The sequence below is a fragment of the Typopeltis vanoorti genome, chromosome 10, assembly GCF_054136105.1.
Source record: "Typopeltis vanoorti isolate ZY-2024b chromosome 10, IOZ_Tvanoo_1.0, whole genome shotgun sequence".
Classification (NCBI taxonomy): Eukaryota; Metazoa; Arthropoda; class Arachnida; order Uropygi; family Thelyphonidae; genus Typopeltis; species Typopeltis vanoorti.
The window spans coordinates 98,019,616-98,040,303 of record NC_143558.1 but is presented as its reverse complement, the minus strand read 5'-3'; the positions used below and the strand labels follow the sequence as shown (position 1 = coordinate 98,040,303).

The 20,688-nt window shown below is 35.3% G+C and overlaps 1 protein-coding gene across 1 annotated transcript in view; it reads left to right on the top strand.

Annotated features, from left to right (window-relative positions):
- The window catches only part of Ccdc85 (coiled-coil domain-containing protein 85), a 208,710-nt gene that overhangs the window by 12,561 nt on the left and 175,461 nt on the right, over positions 1–20,688 (top strand). The window contains exons 2-3 of the mRNA XM_090398714.1: positions 5,083–5,334; positions 10,822–11,044. Of these exons, the coding sequence (XP_090254840.1) occupies positions 5,083–5,334; positions 10,822–11,044 (475 nt within the window). The remainder of the gene's footprint in view (positions 1–5,082; positions 5,335–10,821; positions 11,045–20,688) is intronic.

The following is a 20,688-nucleotide window of genomic DNA, read 5'->3' as shown; positions in this document are numbered from 1 at the left end:
TGAAATATTAGTAAGTTCAGTAAATTAATTATTGTTTTTTCTTCTGGTGTTGTTTATACTTTGAAACACTGTTATGAAATTTTGTGTGATTGGATGAGAATCCTGCCATCCTCTATATGGCTGGCTAATTGGTCTTCATTCGAAAAGACCTATAAGCATCTTATCAGTGGGAATTAAACCCAGTTATGTAGGCATTGTCCATTATCACATTACTAAAATTATTCTTATTTGTACAATCTCTTGTACAAAAAGACAAAATTGATCTTGATGGCATCATACTTCTTAAACTGCTCTGTAAATGACCAAGGGAAATCTCCTCCCCAAATAACAAATACTTCACACTAATGTATCTAAAATAGTTTACAAAGTGTAAGATAACCTGGCTGTTAAAAAAAAGTATCCCTTTAGTTGTCCTGAAGTCCTTCATCAGATCTTTTCTATTTTATATAAGCTTTTTAAACTTCTGGTATATTTTCTGCAGACTTAAAATTATCTCACATTTAGTTCGTTTAAATAAAAAAAAGAAAAGAAAAAAAAGAAACCATTTTATATCATCCTATTACTGAATCATTATTTCCAACTTTGTCTTTTCTGAAATAGTGGAAAAATTCGTTAGCAGCCTATTTAAATTTTTTTTTTTTTTAAAAAAAAGGAGGGACAGGACTATTTTATATCATCCTACTACTGAATCATTTTCACCTTAGTCTCTTCCAAAATAGAAAAATTCATTAACATCAACTTCTTGTGTGATCATCAATCACTAGTATACATTCTGTCTACAGCTGTTCCATAGAAGATGCTTGTCATCCATTTCTGGACTGCAGTGCTCTAGCAGCCTATATTTAAATAAAACTCTGGTTGTTGGAGAGAAGTAGTATTCATATTTCCAATACAATTAATTGAATTTGAAACAAAATTCTCCTTAATCATGCTATTTTTGTGGGCTTCCTTCATTCTGCATTTTGTAATTGAAACAATTTCCTTTCTTGTTAGTTATTGTATCTGAAGGTTTTTTTTAATCTTCCCACTTCTGTAATGCTGGAGTTCTACAAGGTTCTGTTCTTTCATTTCTTCCATCTGTTTGTATTCAGTTTTTCATCATTTACAAGTTTAATACATAGTTTTACTGATGACCTTGCATTGCCTTCCCCCATCATTCTCATTACCAATACATTACCATTATTAATTGGTAACATTTCAGAGATATTCTTCTTCTATTGCATCAGTCTTATGACTGGTAGCTCAGCAACATTTCCTTCCATTCTTCTCTTCTGTTTGCTTTCCTCTTTATTTCATAGTATGAAAGAGATATATCTTTGATAAAATGTTGATTTCCATAGAATTCTGTAAACCGAAAAAAGATAAACAACCTGATTTTCAGTTCCTCCAAAATCCAGTTTTAAACTATTATTTTCAACATAAAAAATCCTTGTTACTTTATCTTATATGTGATCTCAACCAGGTCTTTAATTATTATTATTGCATTGCACCTCCTGGAGTCCCAGGTATAATTGCAGGAAGCCTCTTCGTGCTACACAACATCCCATAAACATCTGTCAGCTACATAATCTATCATGTGCACTGTGTCATCTACTGACAACTACATTTTGTGTATGTGTGTGTGTGCATGCTCTCTGGCTAATTTGTTTGTATGTGGGATGAAAAACCTGAGTTGCTGGAGGGGGGGGGGGTTAAACCTCTTGCCTCTGTAAGAAACTGACTAGTTCGCATTCAACTGAAAACGTCAATAAGAAGGCAAGTAGCTATTCAAACACCTGAGGTCTCTTTAGCTCCAGGTGCTGTCTTTTACCTGAATAGCTACTTGCCTTCTACAAACTGTAAGATAGGCCCAGAGAGAAATATATCTTATATTATGGTTTAATGGTTCCAGTATTTCATCTTTGTCAAAGAAACATCTGAAAGACTGTATAAGAACTACAATAATGCACATAAACTACACAAAAAATAAGTGGAAGAATTAGACTAAAAGCCTGAACTCCTAAGAAGGGATGCCTTCTTTGGGTGCTGGTTGTAGCATTTGTTCATTTATCTTGTGCTATTTTTATTAAGTGATTAATTTGTGTATATTATTTGTTTTACGACTGCACCACTTAGACTATGTATTGAGTGCGAGATTATAAGATTTTTAACTAAAGACAAAGCAGATATTGGTGTGTTTTGAAAAGGAAAATTTTGTGTACTGAATCATTAATTAACATTCTCATTAAAAAGATCATTGTACTGTTGTTATAATGTTCTGTATTTTCTATTACATATTTCTCAACCCTGTTTTGTCTTTTTTTTGTTCTTTTCTTATTACTTTGTGAGATGTCATAAACGGTCGACTGCCGCCATTTATTTATTTCTACTAGATCTTTATGTTCTCATGCTCTATAGTCTAAAAAATTTATTTGTTTTATGACTGCGTCAGTTAGACTATGTATTGAGTGTGAGATTATAAGATTTTTAACTAAATACAAAGCAGATATTGTTAACATTCCCTGCTTATATTAATCTTTATCTTTAACTAGTCATGGCTTGATTATCGATTACTTAAACTTTATCTTATGCAGGTTCGAAATTTTCAGGATAGTGCATTGACAGAATCAGTCCAGTGTGTTGTTCACAAACCATTTAATTAAATCAAAAAGGAATATTTACAGTTTGATTCACATATACGTATATATACAGTTGCATTACAATTCTTTATCATTTTTAATTCTTCCTAATTCAAACTTAGTCCTAATTTACTTCCTTTAAAGCTAAATCACAACCTAGAATATCCTGCCAGTCATATCTACACAAACTGACAATAAAGCAAACCTTGAGTAAGCTTATCTCAATATCCATTTACATTATCTTATTGTATCCATAAACAGATACACTTGATGTACATTCTTTTACTTGATTGCCTTTTACATGAATCTTTTGTTCACACATAAGTGCTCCCTCTTATCTTTCTTTCCTCCTGCTGGCTCATTCTTGATTTCCTGCCAAATTTCTTCTTTGCCCAAGTTGTTGATTATTTCATGCCCTATAGGATCCTTAAGAGCCTCTGTAGCTCAATCAGCATGGATGAAGCCCTTTGGTTGGAAAGACCTGGGTTCGATTCCTCTCCATGACATGAGGAACCTTTATCTCATCTCTTTCGACTAAAGGTGAGTTAGCTGGTCTCATACAGAGGTAGGAGGTTTTTTTTACTCATAAACTCTTGTTTTTCGTCTCCCAGAACATGCAAACTGGCTTCGTGAACACACACACACAAATTTACATCCATGAATACTTACAACAATAAGAGGAAGAGATAGGGTCCTCGCAACATGTCGTAATGCCCATAGTTAACCATGAGTCAAATCATGGTAGTCAGCCTCCTAGATAGGAGATGGCACTTGAATGATGATGATGGTAGGACTCTTAACATGGCTGCAATGTGCAGCTCTTTCCTTTAGATTCCCAACATTAGACCTCACGTGGCAGCTGACACAGGTAGAAGACTCAAAAACCTACAACGCTTCTCCTTCGATTACTGACAGTGGACCTCACGTAGCAGCGGACTCAGGTAAGAGAAGGTGAAAACCCTAAGACCAAGTCCTTCTCTATGTCTCACCTTATAAAGGCCTGGACTTCTGTTGTACACATGCCCGTGTCTCTCGAAACTTCCATATATGGTCATGTATTTCACATTCGGATATGATGATGTCATACTTTGCATCTTTTGAAATTGCCATATACGAACATGAGTTAACAGCATTAAATAATGACGACATGTGCCACATTATTTTAACAAAGGCCCATGATTAAATTATTACAAATACAAGATTAATTACAGAAAAAATTGACATTTCTTTAAGTGCAATTCTTCCCTCCCCCCCAAAAATGTAAAAGCAAACATGAAAAGTTTCATATCATGAGAGATTTTACACTGTGCCTTAAACCAATTCACAGTTTCTGCACAGACGCACTTTCAGGCAATGCATTCCACTCACCAGATTTTTGTGCACTGAATAGTTTCCTAATGAAAGTAATCTGTTCTTTTAATTATTATTATCTGACTTCCATGGAGTAAGATAATACCACACATACCACACTTTCCACTCACCAGTCAGCTTGCAAAGAACCTGCTTCTCACTTCCTTGCTCACACCCATCTTATACAGCTTCCAGGGATGGCCTCTAGTTCTACCCTTGCCTCCCTCTACTTTTACAAAAAATCTTCTCCACATTAATTTGATAACAAACTTCCTCACTAACTTATGTATCAGTCATATCTCCTCTCTTTCTGTTCACAAGGTTCTGTTCACAAATACTTACTTAAATGTCTGTGCATCATAATACCTATTAGGTCATCTGCAGATATCATGTGTGTTTTTATAATCTGTGAAGATCTTGTGCAGTTTTATATAAAGACATCGGTAGAAGTGGACAAAACATGCATAGCAGCGGTGCTCAAAGTTGTTGGAATGAGGTGTGAATCACATTTAAGATGAGAGAATTTTTACGAGGGCTCTTCAGTTGAAGATGAGTTAGCTGGTCTCATATGGGAATTGTGGGATTAAGCAAGGATTAGTATTTTTCCTTTTGGAATCTTAGGTTTTTCATTTCATAAGACAAGCAAACTGGCCAGAGAACGAACTTGTAGAAATGATTAATATGACAGAGCTACTTAAATAGTTAACTGTTCGATCATAAGCATTAGATTTATGCAGAGCTAATCATCTATTTATGACAGACTGTTTGAGCTTGAGATATCAATGAGAAGATGGATATTTGAAAGCACTATTTCTGCTATATAAATTTCATGTAGGATTGGCTGGGGGAACTTCTGCACTTGTCCTATCAATTTCAGTTTGTCTTTTAGACAGAGTGATGAAATTGTTTCACAAAGCAGAAACTGAGTCACTATGGGTTTTGGTTCTTCAGACAGATTATATAATGTGCTTCATCCCTCTTCATTACTTTCCAGTCCATCATTGTTGATCCATTGTGAATGTGTTAAGGAAGGGTTTGTATTTTATCTATTTAAGTGTAAATTGTAATTTAAAAGGCACTGCCATTTTGTTTTAGAAATCTTCTATTGTTTCAGGTTCATCTTCTGGAAATTCGGGGATTAAAAGAAGTAAATCAAAGACTACAAGATGACAATCAAGAGTTGAGAGATCTTTGTTGCTTCCTTGATGATGATCGACAAAAGGGACGTAAACTGGCTAGGGAGTGGCAACGATTTGGTCGTTACACTGCAAGCGTAATGCGCCAGGAGGTTTCAGCTTATCAAGTCAAACTACAAGAACTCGAAAACAAGCAGCAGGAAATGATTCGTGATAATTTGGAATTGAAGGTATTTATTAAATATAATTTTGAAATGTAGATGGCTTTTACTTGAAATAGTGGTTAAGTAAAGAATAGGTTAATGTTTTCAGCCAGATTGCCTGTTGGATTTTTATATATAAAACACTATTGTAGATCTATCAGCCTCACTTCTTTTACAGTGTTTTGAAGCTATATGTACAGCCAATTTGAGCTGTAGCAAACTCAAAGAAACCAAGAAAAAAAAGTTCATTATAGCAAAAGTTTGCTGGGACAAATAATCAAAATTATCTCTATCACTGTGCTTACATATATTATTTTGTGCATTGAATATACAAGGCCTAAACTAAAATCCTGTATTAGCTTTCCATTCAACTACCATTTGAAGGTTCATGCACTGTCTGATTTACCTTGCTTCATGCTTTGATTCTCCATGAAGTTTTGGAGCCAATTGGATGAGGTTGAGAAATCCATTTTTTGTGACCGGCCTCCCTCTCTGTCTCGCTTTTGTGGGAAGAGTAGTTAAAACACCTTCCTTTTTTGTAATGAACTGCTGATATTCTCTGACAGTATTTTGCTTACTGTCTTTCATACTTTATTAGTATTCTTATTATTGTTAATTATTATCATAATCTTCAGACACAGTCAAATGACTCGCTCGGAGGTCCTCCATCACACACACACAGCTCATCATACCATGACTCAAATGCATTCACTCTCTTCACAGCCACCGCACTTCCAGGCCATGCATTCCAACTACTGACAGTTCTTTATGCATAAAACAAACTCCTCACCCCTTTGCTGATATTCTCCTTATACAGCTTCCACAGGTTGCCTCTTGTTCTCTATCTCCACCAATTCTATGTAAAACATGATCTACATTAATCCAGTAATAACCCCTTAGCAACTTCTATGTCTCAATCATGTTGCTACTCTTCCTTCTACCCACTAGACTGCAATTTGCATTTCTTCAGTCTGTCTTCATACTCAGCATTCCAGAAACCACTGTAGTCAATCATCTCTGAACTCTTTCCAACATTTCTTCATCCTTTGAAAACCTGGTGACCAAATCTGTGCACAATAATCCATATGTGGTCTAATCAAAGCCTTCAGTGGAATCATAGCATTGTTATTCCTACATGTCAGTGTTCTCTGCATCGTTCCCATAATGTTTGGCAATGGTGTTGGCAAACATTATGGCAACTGGGGATGTTGCCACCAACATCCCCAGATCTCTATCTCCTTCACCTCCTCTAAGATGTCCTCACCAATCTTATAGTCCACATCTCATCTGGCTTTCCTGAACTTTAAAACCTTACACTTGCTATGATGAACTGGTAGCCCCATTCATTCTCCCATTCACAAAGTCTATCAAGCCCACTAGCAAGTTCCATTTTATTCCATTCTTCACCTCATAGTTTCTGCAAACAATTGTATATAACCATTCAAGCCATTCCCAATATTATTTATATACAAATTAAACTGCAATGGCCCCAAAAACAGACTCTTAGGAGCTCATCACTAGCGACTTTCCTCTTCTGGGATATCACTCTCCCATACACCACTTGCTGATACCTATTAGACAGCCAATCTCCAATCCAGTGTACTAACCCACTATCCAAACCCATCTGTTCCAGTTTAATTACCAGCTTGCCACATGGCAGTTTATCAAAGGCTTTAGCAAAATCCAAATATACCACTGTGTATGCATACCCTTTGTTTTCAGTGCATATTTGTTTACCTTGTTATAGCAAGTAAGTAGGTTGCTAAAACATGATCTTCCTTTCGCAAACCCATTCTGTCCATAAAAGAGAATGTTGTTGTCAAAGAGTTCTGAATACTAGTCCTCACTAGCCTCTATAACACTTTTATCACAACTCCAGACAAACAGGCAGGCCTGTAATTCAAAGCCTTAGTCTTATCATCCCCCTTTATGAAGCAGAAGAACAATTTTGCCCTCTTTCCACTCCTTTGGAACTTGGGCAAATCTAAGACTCATGTTAAAAATGTACATTAAAGCTTTTAACTCTCGAACAGGTTGTCATGTAAGTAAACTGACTTGAGGCTATGACTTTTCAAAAGTGTCAAGTTATAGCCTTTCTCATTAAGTTGAGATATGAAGATGTCATACTTCCTTCACTTCAGACTTCAGTAGCTTTCGTGTGTGCATTATTCGAGCCAATTTTGATTTTTTTTAAGTATTCTTATTACATATATACATTGTAGACTGCAATATGTGTTGAAATATGGATAGAATAGAATAGACCTAATCCACATAAGTTGTTCTCATCATTTCCTGGTAGGTGCCTTTATTGTATTCAGGATACTATGATAGTCCAATATAATTAAATTTTCATTATTACTAGTCATCTGAACAATTTTCTTCTATATTATTTTGTGGTTTATTAGGTCTCCAGAATTATAAGATCTTGGATTTTGGTCTGAGCTACTAGATGCATCAGTCCACCTAGATCTTTGTCTTAACCTTTGACTTTTTCTTGCCATCCTAGCTTCAAACATACGTTCAGGTAATCTCAGCATTATCATCATTACATTCCTGATTATATATCTTCGAGGAGAGGGAGGGAGATACAGAATATCATGTTGTTAATATAAGTTAACATTATTACTAACTTCCTGTCAACATTTTATTCTTTAGTCTGTTATTTAGTAGGACTCCAACAATATTAGAGATCTTATATTATTTCAATCTCCTAAATCACTTTTAGCTACATCAGTAGCCTAGATCTTAGTCTTTTTCTGGATCTTTTTGCCATCCTGTCATCCAACATCTGTTTTGCTCACTTTTCCTTATCCATTCTTTTTAAACATATTATCATAGTTAGTTCTGCTATCACATTCCTTGATGTTAACAATGACAAGTTCCTTCCTAATATCTTCATTTTTAATATGATTCTGCCATTGATGCCATGTGTTTACTCCTAATTTTTCTCAAATGCTGATGTCTGTGGTAGCATCTTTGTTCAGCTGTTTAGTTTTAACACAAGTCTCAATCTGCAAGTTAAAATTAGTTTGAATCCTGTCTTTTATATAGCTAGTTTAGTGTTTTGATTAATCTTTCCCTTATTCAGTATAAAATTATTCATCTGGCTCCCCACCATACCAGTTTTGCTTCTCTTATTGACTGTTTCCATATTTAATTTGTCATCTTCACTAAAAAATTATGCCTAAATAGTTCATATTTTACAATCTTTGTGACTGACCCACACATGAAAGGTTGCAAGACCTGCAATACATCGCTGTCATGTATGGACAAGAAGGAAAGAGGAACCAATTGACATGTTGTTGGAAGCTTAATGGATTTTTTACAACACTCAAAAAGAATTAAAATAGAATTTAATACTTCCTATATTTCGTCCTAGCCACTAGGACATCTACGGGGATTACAAAAACAATTAATGTAACATGCACACACAAATCTTACAATACTAAGCCCAACCACGTGGGTGACACTAAAGTCCTATCTAGGTGGAGCGCCCTCTAAGGGCGGTAGTAGGTTGCCTGGAATGTAAGGTGGGACCTCTGGTGATGAGTGTTTCCCAAATCTTCGGAAACTTAATGCAACCGTATTTATTAAGATTTGGTTGGTTTCTGAGAGCTGCTGCTGCTAAGAAAAGTCTCTCTTTCTTGAATTTGCTGTGGTGAAGCATGGTGGTTTTCTTTCATGATACTCTGTGGGTGGTGTCCAAAACATGGTCAGCCAAGCCTGAATGGCCATAGTTATGTTTACATATGTAAGACTTGTGTTCCTCCAGGCTAATGGATGCTGATCTGCCTGTCTGTCCAGAGTACGCCAGCTTACAGGAACAGGGTACTTTGTAAACTCCAGGCAGCGAGAGAGGAGGGAGTTGATCTTTCGTAGAAGAGATAAGGGTAGCAAGTTTGCGGTAGGGCTTATATGCTGTGTGTAGGTTGTACTTTTTTAGTATCTTGGCTATTTTTTCAGATGTGCCACGGATGTAGGGTATGGTGATGGCATTTTTAAAATCTTGTTGACGAGAAGGACGGGGAATGGGGAGGAACTGATTATTTTTTTGATACTGTGTTCGCTGTAGCCATTGGAGAGGAAAGTGTTGTGTATGTGGTTAAGCTCAGTAGTAAGGGTGGTTCCACTGGAATAAAGATTGTGGGCTCTCTTAGTAAGAGTTTTGATGATGCCATATTGTTGTGAGGGGTGGTGGTGGTGGGAGAGTTTGTGAATGTATCTGCCTGTGTGTGTGTGGGTTTTCTGTATACAGTGAAGGCAAGTGTATCATTAGGCAGGCGTGTGACTAAAGTGTCTAGGAAGGGTGACTAGGACGAAATATAGGAAGTATTAAATTCTATTTTAATTCTTTTTGAGTGTTGTAAAAAATCCATTAAGCCTCCAACATGATGTCCTCACAGCACTTAAGCCTCTACACACGAACAGTTGACATGTTATTTGATCAATTGAAACTTGTAGCCTTTGAGAAAGAAAGTGAGAAAGGCTATTCCAAACAGAGGTAGCTGTTATCAAAGAGTAGGAAGAGAAGTTGGTTCAGTAAGTTTAAAGTTGGACTGTAAATGAGTGTTGACTAGCAGTTTCTCTTGTTCTTTACAGTTTCTAAAGAAAGTGGAAGCATGGTGATGGCCAGTTCAGCAGAGCATTGTCTATGAAAGAACCATAAAAAAAAAGCAAGGCAGAAACAGATCATATTTAAGTGGTTTGCAGTCTTCTGAATAACATCAAATAATCTCAGAGAGGATTTGGGATTTATGATGTTAGTGGTTGTACAAGCGAGAAGTTGTGCTTTGAGTGAAAAAGTACAGCTCCTTGTCACCTGTAGAAGGCTTAGATATATTTTTGTTGGGAATGACTGGAGTTTTATCTCAAGAAGGGAATTCTGATCATATTTGGATATCTGGATATTATTGAATGTCACAGGAAATGACGTGAGATCTTTCTTGAGAGAAATTAGACAGAGTAATAAGTTTTTGTAGCACTGAAGTGTGCAAGGTTGTCCTTGTCCCATTGAAGTTGTTTTGGCAAGGAGATTACAGTTTAAGGTATTAATCATTGCAAAGGTATCAAACATTGCAAACATTTGCATTTGAAGGTCAAATCTTTAGTGAGCCAATTCTTTAAACTCAGCCAAAAGTGTACAAATTGCCAGAGGGGCATCCTCATTTATATATATATATATATATATATATGTGTGTGTGTGTATGTGTGTGTATATATCGTTTTATGGGCATGTGTGTGTGCGTGGTTATTTAAGACATTTTTTTTCAGCTGCAGAAATTTTTGGCCAAGAGCATGGACTATTCTCTAAAGAATTTATTGAATTCATACTTGCTATTGAATTTTACATACACGTTTGATACATTACAAAAACAAAAATCAAGAAATTTTAAAGACTTGAATAGTGACTATTGTGTGATATGCCTATCATAACAGGAAACTTCAAAACTAGCATTTTCAAGTAGGTAAATTTATCTGTATGTTGTTATTCATTACATTTTATGTATTTTATAGGAATTATGTCTGTATTTAGATGAGGAAAGGGCAAGAGGAAGTTGTAATCAATGTGGTGGCCCTCTGCATATCAGGCGTGATGATGGTGATGGTAGTAGTTCTTCGACAAATAATGAGGAGCTTAGCTTATTAGCACCAATGAATCATACTCCATACCCATCATCTTCACAGAGAGTACTTGCTGTTGATGAGGCTATTTATAGACACCGATCCGTAATTAATGGTAAATATGTTTTTTATTATTATAATTATTGCATCATTTTTTCCAAATTCATCTTTAGTGAAAAAGTACTACAAATTATCTAACTTCTGATCCATACATATTTCATGGCATTCTGCAAGTTTATAGAAAGGATTATTCTTTCTAGTGGTTCATTGGTAACTGTCAAGATCAAAAATTTACTTATTTGATAGGCTACAGAGTGCAGAAGAAAAAGAAAAAAAATATATCACCTCTGCATAAGCTAAATGGCACAAGATAAAAAATTATTAAAATATCGAGTGCCGGAACATGCAAAGGGGAGAGGGGGAAGCAGCTACAAACAGGTTCCCAGACTCAGAGATTAAGCTTCTAAAAACATATTTTACAATCTTTGTGACTGATCCACACATGAAAGGTTGCAAAACCTGCAGCACATCACTATCATGTATGGACAAGAAGGAAAGAGGAACCAGTTGACATGTTATTTGATCAATTGAAACTTGTAGCCTTTGGAAAAGACAGTGAGGAAGGCTATTACAAACAGAGGTAGCTTTTTGATTTGAATTTCCAGTGAAGCATGCCCTTGTTTGTATTTCTATTGTTATATCATCATCAGTAACCACTGCAATAGAAACTATCAGGTTTCTGTTGGAAACCTAAATGATGGAACCCTTTCTGTCTTCCGTCATTTAGGTTTATAGGCCCATTTTCCCTACTGACTTTTCTCAGGTATGATTCATGTATACAACATTTAGGAAAAATTATTGAATGGGAAAACTCGGTGAATAATATGCCTGGTTTTAGTCAAATAAAGGTTGCCGAAGCCACTTTTTTCCTTAGGATGATTAGATTAGTTAAGAAATCATGGAAACGTGCTAAGTATCTCTGCTTCAGTTTATCTTGAGAAAAAAAAAAAAATATATGATAAGGTACCAAGGAGAAACTCTCTTATGAACATTACATCTATATGGTATAAATGAAATGTATACAAAGCAACACACATAAATAGTAAATGAATAATGAATCAGAAGTTTGAATTGAGTTATGTACAAGAAGAGAGGGTTGCATGTTATACTCTATCATTTATAATCTATGTGGGCTACATTATTAATGGAAGGGATATTAAGGCTTATATTCAAATACATATACTGTATTAAATTTAGTTCTTTCTCTATGCAGCTGATGTTATCCTCTTATATAACAAGTTCCTGCAAGTTTTCACGTCTTTTGCCAAATAAAATAATTTCTGTGACAAATTCTGTAAAAATCAGCATTAGAAAAAAAAAACTATGAAAATTATTATTATTATGTAACACTTCCAGAGAGTCCAAGGACTCATCAAGGGAGGGTGCCTACTCTACAGCTCTCCATCTCTCAATCCACCAATCGCAACTACCTTCATCATCTACACCCACACCATCTACTGCTGACCACCACCACTACTACTATTTAAGAGACAATCACAAACATCCATGCCCACGGCGGGATTCGAACCTGCAGCCTTTCGGCTGGAGAGTGGATATGCTAACCACTTGGTCAACCAGGCCAGCAAATTGGAGTCAAACTAGAGAACAGAACATGTTTTTACCTTAAGCACAATAATGATAGAAATAATAGCATAAGGCCAGTATACTGGACAGCCAGTTGGATAAATGCATGTCGACCAAGAGAGAAATCAGCTACAGCAACATGCCAACAGTATATATCAGGCTGTGTACAAACCATATGGATCACAATGCCATGTTTGAAATAAAGCTATTCCTCAAGAACTGAAGACCAGAGAAATTAAAATTCTAAAGAGCATTTGAATAGATGATTATCTATTTCCATATTTAATTTACCAACTTCACTAAATATTGAACCTGAAGAAGATAAACTAGGTTCAGAACTATATAAATATGCAGGAACTAGATTCAAAGAAAGACTCTTATTATTTTTAAATAAAATTTACTCAACTGGTATCCCCCCAATAAAATGGAAAAAAGCAATTGTGATTCCTATCTTTAAAAAAGGTAATAGAGATGACCCTAAAAACTATAGAGGTATCAGTATACTAAATTCCTGTTACAAAATATATAGCAGAATCTTAAATAGCAAACTAATGAAATATTCCGAAAACTTTATTTTAGAAGTACAGAATGGATTTAGAAAAGGACAATCATGTATAGACCTGGCATTTTGCCTAAAATTAATAATAGAGAAAAGAAGAGAATATAATTTAGAAACACATATTGCATTTATTGACTTTGAAAAAGCATTTGACAAAGTTAAAAGAAACATATTATTTAACATATTAAAAGAAAGACAAATACCAAATAATATCCTAAAAGCTGTCACAAGTATATATGAAAATAATCAAATACAAATAAGATTAAATCATGAGCTATCATATACAAGAGAGATAAACCAAGGGGTCCGACAGGGATGTCCCCTCTCTGCAACTCTTTTTAATATCTACTTAAATGAAATAATAATAAAATGGAGTAAAAATTTACATCAAGGAATTAAACTTTCACCTACAGTTAACTTAAACACTCTCCTCTTTGCAGACGACCAAATAATAATTACAAATTCTGAAGATAACTTACAGAAAGCTATTTTAGATCTAAATGAGATATCCAAAGATTATGGTATGATAATGTCAACAGAAAACTCAAAAACTATGGCCTTTAAAGGACAAGATCCAGCAAGAATTAAAATAGTAATAGATAATCAGAAGACAAGATCTTAGAACAGGTGAATTCATTTAACTACCTAGGATGTACGATCACATATGAAAATGAAAAAGATATAAACGTAAAAATTGCAAAATATTTAAAAATAACAGGTGTAATTAACTCTATATTTAGATCAAACCTAGTTCAAAAGCAAACCAGACTAAAAGTATACAATACATTAGCCCTACCAGTCTTAATGTATGGAAGCGAAATCTGGACAATAAAACAAAAAGACAAACAAAGATTAACAACAGCAGAAATGAAGTTTATGAGAAAAAACTGCAAAGTATACCCTATTTGATCACAAAAGAAATGAAGAAATTATGAAAACATTAAACCAAGAACCAGTATTAGAAAAAAATTAAAAAATATAAACATAAATGGATGGAACACGTTCAAAAAATGAAAACAGAAAGATTACCAAAACAAGCCTTAAAATACAAGCCATTAGGAAAAAGAAAACCATTACAAGGGTTTAGCCATGCTATGCCTAAATCCTTGATATGCATGATGATGATGATGACTAAATATTGTGCCTAAATAGCTGAAATGTTTTATTTGTTCTATAGGTGCACCATTCAGGATGCTGTTGGATGTTTTCAGTGTTTCTGCCTATCTTCATTGGCTTTGTCTTTTTATTGCTGATTTTCATACCTAATTTATCATAGCAGTTATTTAATTTAGTCAGGGAATCTTATACATGTGCTGGATTTATTTAGAAGTATAACATCATCTGCATAAAGTAACGAGCTAAGATTAACATCACTAATTTTGATATCAGATTTAATACCACTTTCCTTCACAATGTGATCCATATAGATAATGAATAACAGTGGACATAATGCGCACCCTTGTCACACACCTGATTTTATCTGTTCCTTCAATTCTAACTGCTGATTTATTTACAGTTTAAATAGAGACTATATTGCTTATATAATGTCCCATTTACACCATATAACTATAGCGTTTTGAACAGCTTTCCTCTTGGCACAAGGTGCCAAGAGGAAAGTCAAAATTTGGGAATATAACAAAGCTTTATATTCCATTCCAAAGGAATGAAATATAAATCCTTGTTATATTCCCAAGATCTCAATTATTTATCTTAAAGTGAAAATCTGATTCCAACAATCTCTACCTGAATCCAGCTTGTTCTTCACCAAATTTCCCTTCCACAATTTTTCTTAGCTGTTTCTCAAGTATACTTGAATAAATCTTACCATGAACATTCAGTAGGGAAATACCCTGTGTAATTCTCACATTCAGTTTTATTGAGATGGGTACAGTGAGAGCTCTGCTCCAATCATATAGATTTGACCCTCTCACCAGGCCTTCTGAATTATACAATGCAGCCACTGTAAAACTTTTATACCTCCATATTTGAACATTTCTGGTCGAATTTCATCTACTCCAGCTGCATTTCCACATTTCAGGTTTTTATGACTTTTTCTGCTTCAAGTAGGATATGTATCCCTGACTACATCCCTATTCTGAATTTTCTACCGTCATGCTGACACTGCTTGTTTCATTTAGCAGTCATTTAAAGTAATTACTCCAAACATTATTTTCAATTTTCATGTCACCTTTATCACCTCTCATTCCTTTTACAGTACTTTTTCCTCTGTTTCTAAGCTTTTTTAATGGCCAGAATATTCCCCACCTTCCTGATATTTATTTTCTATATTCTTACCACCAAAGACTTGTGGTAAGAATATAGAAATATTCTTACTTTTGTTTAGCTAGTTTTACAAAGTGCTTCACTTTCTTACATTTTTCTCTTTATTCTCTAAGAGCACGAGCTGACTTACTTACCAGGAACTTTCTATATGCTTTCTTCTTTTCCTTCACTGCCCCCTTTAACTTTCTGAGTTTACCATGGAGTTCTAATTTTTCTCTCCTCGCAGACAACCTCACCACATGCCTCTCTGGCTGAATCAATCAATGTTCTCTTCAGGATTTGCTATTGTTCCAGAGTTTGGTTCTTGTTTTCAAATTCTTTTATTTTTACTTCAATGATGTTCGTGTATTTGAAAGCTGCTCAACCTTGATTTATTTTAAAACTTTCTTACGCACTCTTCTTTTCAACGTGAAATTCAATTTTATCCTACTCAAAACTAAATAGTGATCACTTTCTAGTTCAGATCCTTTGTTTGCTCTTGTGTCTTTAACCAGTGGAAAAACATCACTATCAACTACAATATAGCCAATGAGACTTTTCTTATTTCTTACATCTTCTCTCCATAAGAATTTATGCACATTTTTATGTTGTAACATTGTGTTAGTAATAACCAGTCCATGTCTTGAGCAGAAACACAACAGGTATTTTCCATTATTATTAGCTTTGTTCTTTTCTCCAAATTTCCCAAAATATTTCTCTACATCTGACAATCATTTCCTACTCTGCAATTTAGATCTCCAGCAAGGACCAACGTTTTCTTTTCATTGTGTCAGTTGCTTTCTCCAAAAAATTCCTCCATTTCTACCTTAGTAGATCTGTGGGATCATAGGCACAAATAAGTCACATTGTCTAGTTCCCTATTCTGATATTTGCCCGCATCACTGTACTTCATATTGCCTGCCATTCAAGAAGATTAGCTTCTTATTTAGTGTTGAACACTATAGCTACTCCTTCTTTTCCTTGATTGTTATTGCCTGAATATAACATTTTGTATGTATTGCTTAGAAAGATCTCACCGGTTTTTGTCCTTTTTGTCTCAATCACCTCTCTTATGCCAATCTGGTACTTATCCAGCTCTTCTGCTAGTTCCATTTCCTTTCCATTGATGCACATGTTAATAGTACCAATCTTTCTGATGTTGAGTTGGGATTTGTTCCAGTAGCTGACTTTTTGCTGTTTGCCCTGGTTTCCTGAGCAAAGAGGCCTTGTTTAACCCAACGACATCCTAGCTGGCATGAAAATCTGTCATGTTGTACCATCATTTCACTTGTGGTTTAATTCAGTAAGAAGGCAATTTGGTCAGCCAGATCCCAAATTCCCACCCCATCCTTGTTTGTTCGCTATCTACGTAGATACCCAACAGGGTGCACCACAAGAAGGTGAGAATTGGACATTAGGTCAGAAGCTCCAGTTGGTCTCCTTCCAGTTATACAGTTTTGAACCTTATACACCTCATTGATTCATTGAGCAGTTTTTCTGCATACATTGAGCAGCAGCAGACTTTTTTTTTCCTAAAATTTGAGACTTTTTAAGAACATTATTTGTAAACTTGTATCTAATTTGGGAAATGGTTGTTGGTTGTCAGGAGGTTTATTTTTTCCCAATTAGATTAGAAGGTGAAGTTTCTGTATTTTCCTTCACTGCATGAACTTTTTAGTGTCATCACATGAGATTTCATGAAATCAGAGACCTGACAAATAATAATCAAATTTGGAAGAAAGTTACTGATAAGAAACTAGTTACACAATATTAATCACATACTAGAGAATAATTATCATGAAAGTGTCAAAATGTTCAGGAGGTTTTGATAAAAGCTTAGAAATGGTAGAAATGCTAGACATGATTGGAGTGACATAAAAACTGAAGATAAAGATGTTTGGAGTAATTATTATTCTTGTTACCAGAAACCTCCAGGGAGTCAGGACTCATTGAGATAGGCCATGTTACCCACACCAGCTGTCACTACAATTTTTGAATTTGTTTATGCTACCTTCGCTCACCATCTCCAAAGGCAAGTCATTCTAGTCACATACTACTCTGAGAAAAAAAAAATCTAGTTCTCATTCCTTTCTTTACTGCATTCATTCTCCTGCTCTCCATAAAATGAAACATTCCATCTACTAGCATCGTGTATGACTTTTTTTTGAAGTTTATAGCATATTGCCCCTTTTTTTCTTGTTTGCTAGCATCTGCAGTTCAAAAATTCTCGATCTCTTCACATAATCTACGTTTCCCAGTATCGTTTTTAACACTCTTTTGCCCTTTCTTTACTATATCTATATCACCTCAGAGACTATACACAGTAGTCCAGGTAAGGTCGTATAGAAACAGGCATGCCAGATATACCAGGCAAGGCCTTGTAAAGAGGCAAAAATGACTTCCTTATCCTAGCATGTTAATGTTCGTTTCAGCATTGCAGTTATCTCTGAGTTGTATTTGCAATCTTTGCTATAGTCCTTAAACTTCAACTTCCTGTCTATTAAAACTCCAAGATTTCTAACCTCAGCAGTTTTAAATTATTATTATTATCTAAGCCCTCCAGGGAGTCAAGGACTCATTGAGGGAGACTGTACATCACCCAACCCAGCTGTCATCATACTTTCTGTTAAATTCATTCAAATTAATGCACTCACCACCTTCAACAGGCAAACTGTTCCGCTTTGTTTACTCATTGCTCTGTGAGAGAAAAATCTTGTTCTTTCTTTCTTAACCACAAACAAATGTAACTTCCATGGATTCTCCCATGTTCCTCACCTTCCATATGATGAAAAATTTAATCATGCAATATCCTGTAATACCCATTCAGAAGTTTATTAGAACTTAATCATATCACCCCTCTTTCTGCTGTTAACTGGAGTGTGCAGTCCTCATCCTCTCAATCTATCTCTAATCTACATTCCATAATCCCAATATAATCTTTGTAACTCTTCTTTCCACCTTTTCCACAGCCTTCTTTATCTAGACCAACCCAGGAGACCAAAACTATGTACAGTAATCCAGATGTGGTCTTATTAAAGCCTTATAAGGTGGCAAAATGACTTCCTTATCCTTACATATCAATGTTTGTTTCAACATTAATTATCCTCTGAGTTGCATTTGCAATTTTTGATATGTGACCTTTGAAATTCAAATTTCTATACACCATAATGTTAAGATTCCTACCCTCATCAGTTTCTTGTAGCATAACCCACCCATAATATGCTATTGAAAATCTCATCATGCCAAAGTGTATAACTTTATGCTTGCCAAAATTGAATTGATAGCTATTATCATTTGTGCACATTTCCAGCCTATTCAAATCATTTGTAAGTCCTGGATATCAGTAGCATTTCTGATTGCCCTGCCTATCTTTGTATTATCATTGCAGTTGAACATCTCCTGTCAGATCCTTCCCAATATGATTAATGTTTAGATTGAACACCATTGGTCTAAGGACTGATCCCTGGGGTACACCACTGATCACCTTAAATCTGATAGATTCACATACACCATATACTACGTAAGCAACCAATCCCCCGTTCAATGTTAACCATTACATCAAGCACCGGCACTTCCTTCGGAGCGACGGCAAAATTACGGCCGAGGTTTTTGACCATGTTTTGGACACCACCCACTGGGTATCATGGAAGAAAACCACCATGCTCCACCACAGCAAATTCAAGAAAGAGAGACTTTTATTAGAAGCAGCTCTCAGAAACCAACCAAATTTTAATAAACATGGTTGCATTAAGCTTCCGAAGATTTGGGAAATACTCGTCACCAGAGGTCCCACCTTACATTCCGGGCCACCTACCACCGCCCTTAGAGGGTGCTCCACCTAGATAGGACTTTAGTGTCACCCACGTGGTTGGGCTGAGTATTGTATGATATTTGTGTGCTTGTTACATTAGTTGTTTTTGTAATTCCCATAGATATCCTAGTGACTAGAACGAAATATAGGAAGTATTAAATTCTATTTTAATCCTTTTTGAGTGTTGCAAAAAATCCATTAAGCCTCCAACATGTTGTCCTCACTGCACTTAAGCCTCTACACATGAATTCAAATCTAACACTCTTTGACCTCTAATTCATTCTTTCACATGCTGCTTGAGAAAGTTGTCCCATTCTCACAACAGCTCAATTCCCAATTCATTGTCATGAGATTACTCTTCTATCCAATCAGTGTTTGGATAATTTAAGGTAACCCATGATGATTACTTAATTAGTACCAATTAGGATAATTTGGCAATGTATTTCATCATCCCCAGCAACTAAATTGCCAGGTCTATAGCAACACTTCACCATATATTTCATCCATTTAGTCTCCTCCACTTCACACCAGATAGCCTCAAACTCATTGCTACATGGAACATTATTACTGTTATTGCTTTAATGCATTTGTACCCTAACTGGACTCAAGTCATCTGATATTTGAGGTATTCCTAAATGTACTATACCTTTACACTTGATCCCAGTTATGGATTTGGCCATAACAAATTACCACCCTGTTTTTTTTTTTTTCTCATACATTATCTACAGTCTGTTTGTCCCTTTATCTACACTCTGCTTGAATGTTGTCCTTAGACAACATTCTCTCTTTTCCCCCTCCCTAGATACACTCAAAAGGTCCAAACCCTATGTATACATTTCCACCAATTTGCCAGATACATAATCATGCTCAATGACATTCATATCATTATCATGTCTGCATACCATAGCTAAACTTATACACACATTCTCACATTCCTCCCATGAAGATCTAGTGTCCATGATTTTCTGTATTAGATCTCACTGCAATAGCTAATTTTTACAGATTTCTGATGCAAACTCCATTCAAGTGCAGGTCATCCCTCTTATATATTCTTTTCTGCCATCAAATTATGATTTTAATTTTATAAAAATTAAAATTATGATACTATATAACGTATACTAATAAGATATTAGTAATTTATAATAACACTATTGCAATATCTCTGTAATTAACTATGTAATGGTTAACTATACTTTAATCTGTTTTCAGTAGAATCAGCTAATGCCTTTTATTCCCATATAGGGAGTAGGCAAGGCTGTTTTATCCCTATATAACTTTTGGAGATAGAGTGGGCAGTTCAATCTCCACTGGTAGCCAATCTAGAGATTGCTGGCCCAAGGCTATCACTAATTCAGTGGCACACAGTGAAGAGATGGCTCAACAAATGCTGCTATCTCGTGGTTCCTAACCCTAACAAAATATATTTAATGTCTGAAATAGTGGGTTCTATGGTTGATTTTTCTTGAGTTTCCAGGACAAAAAA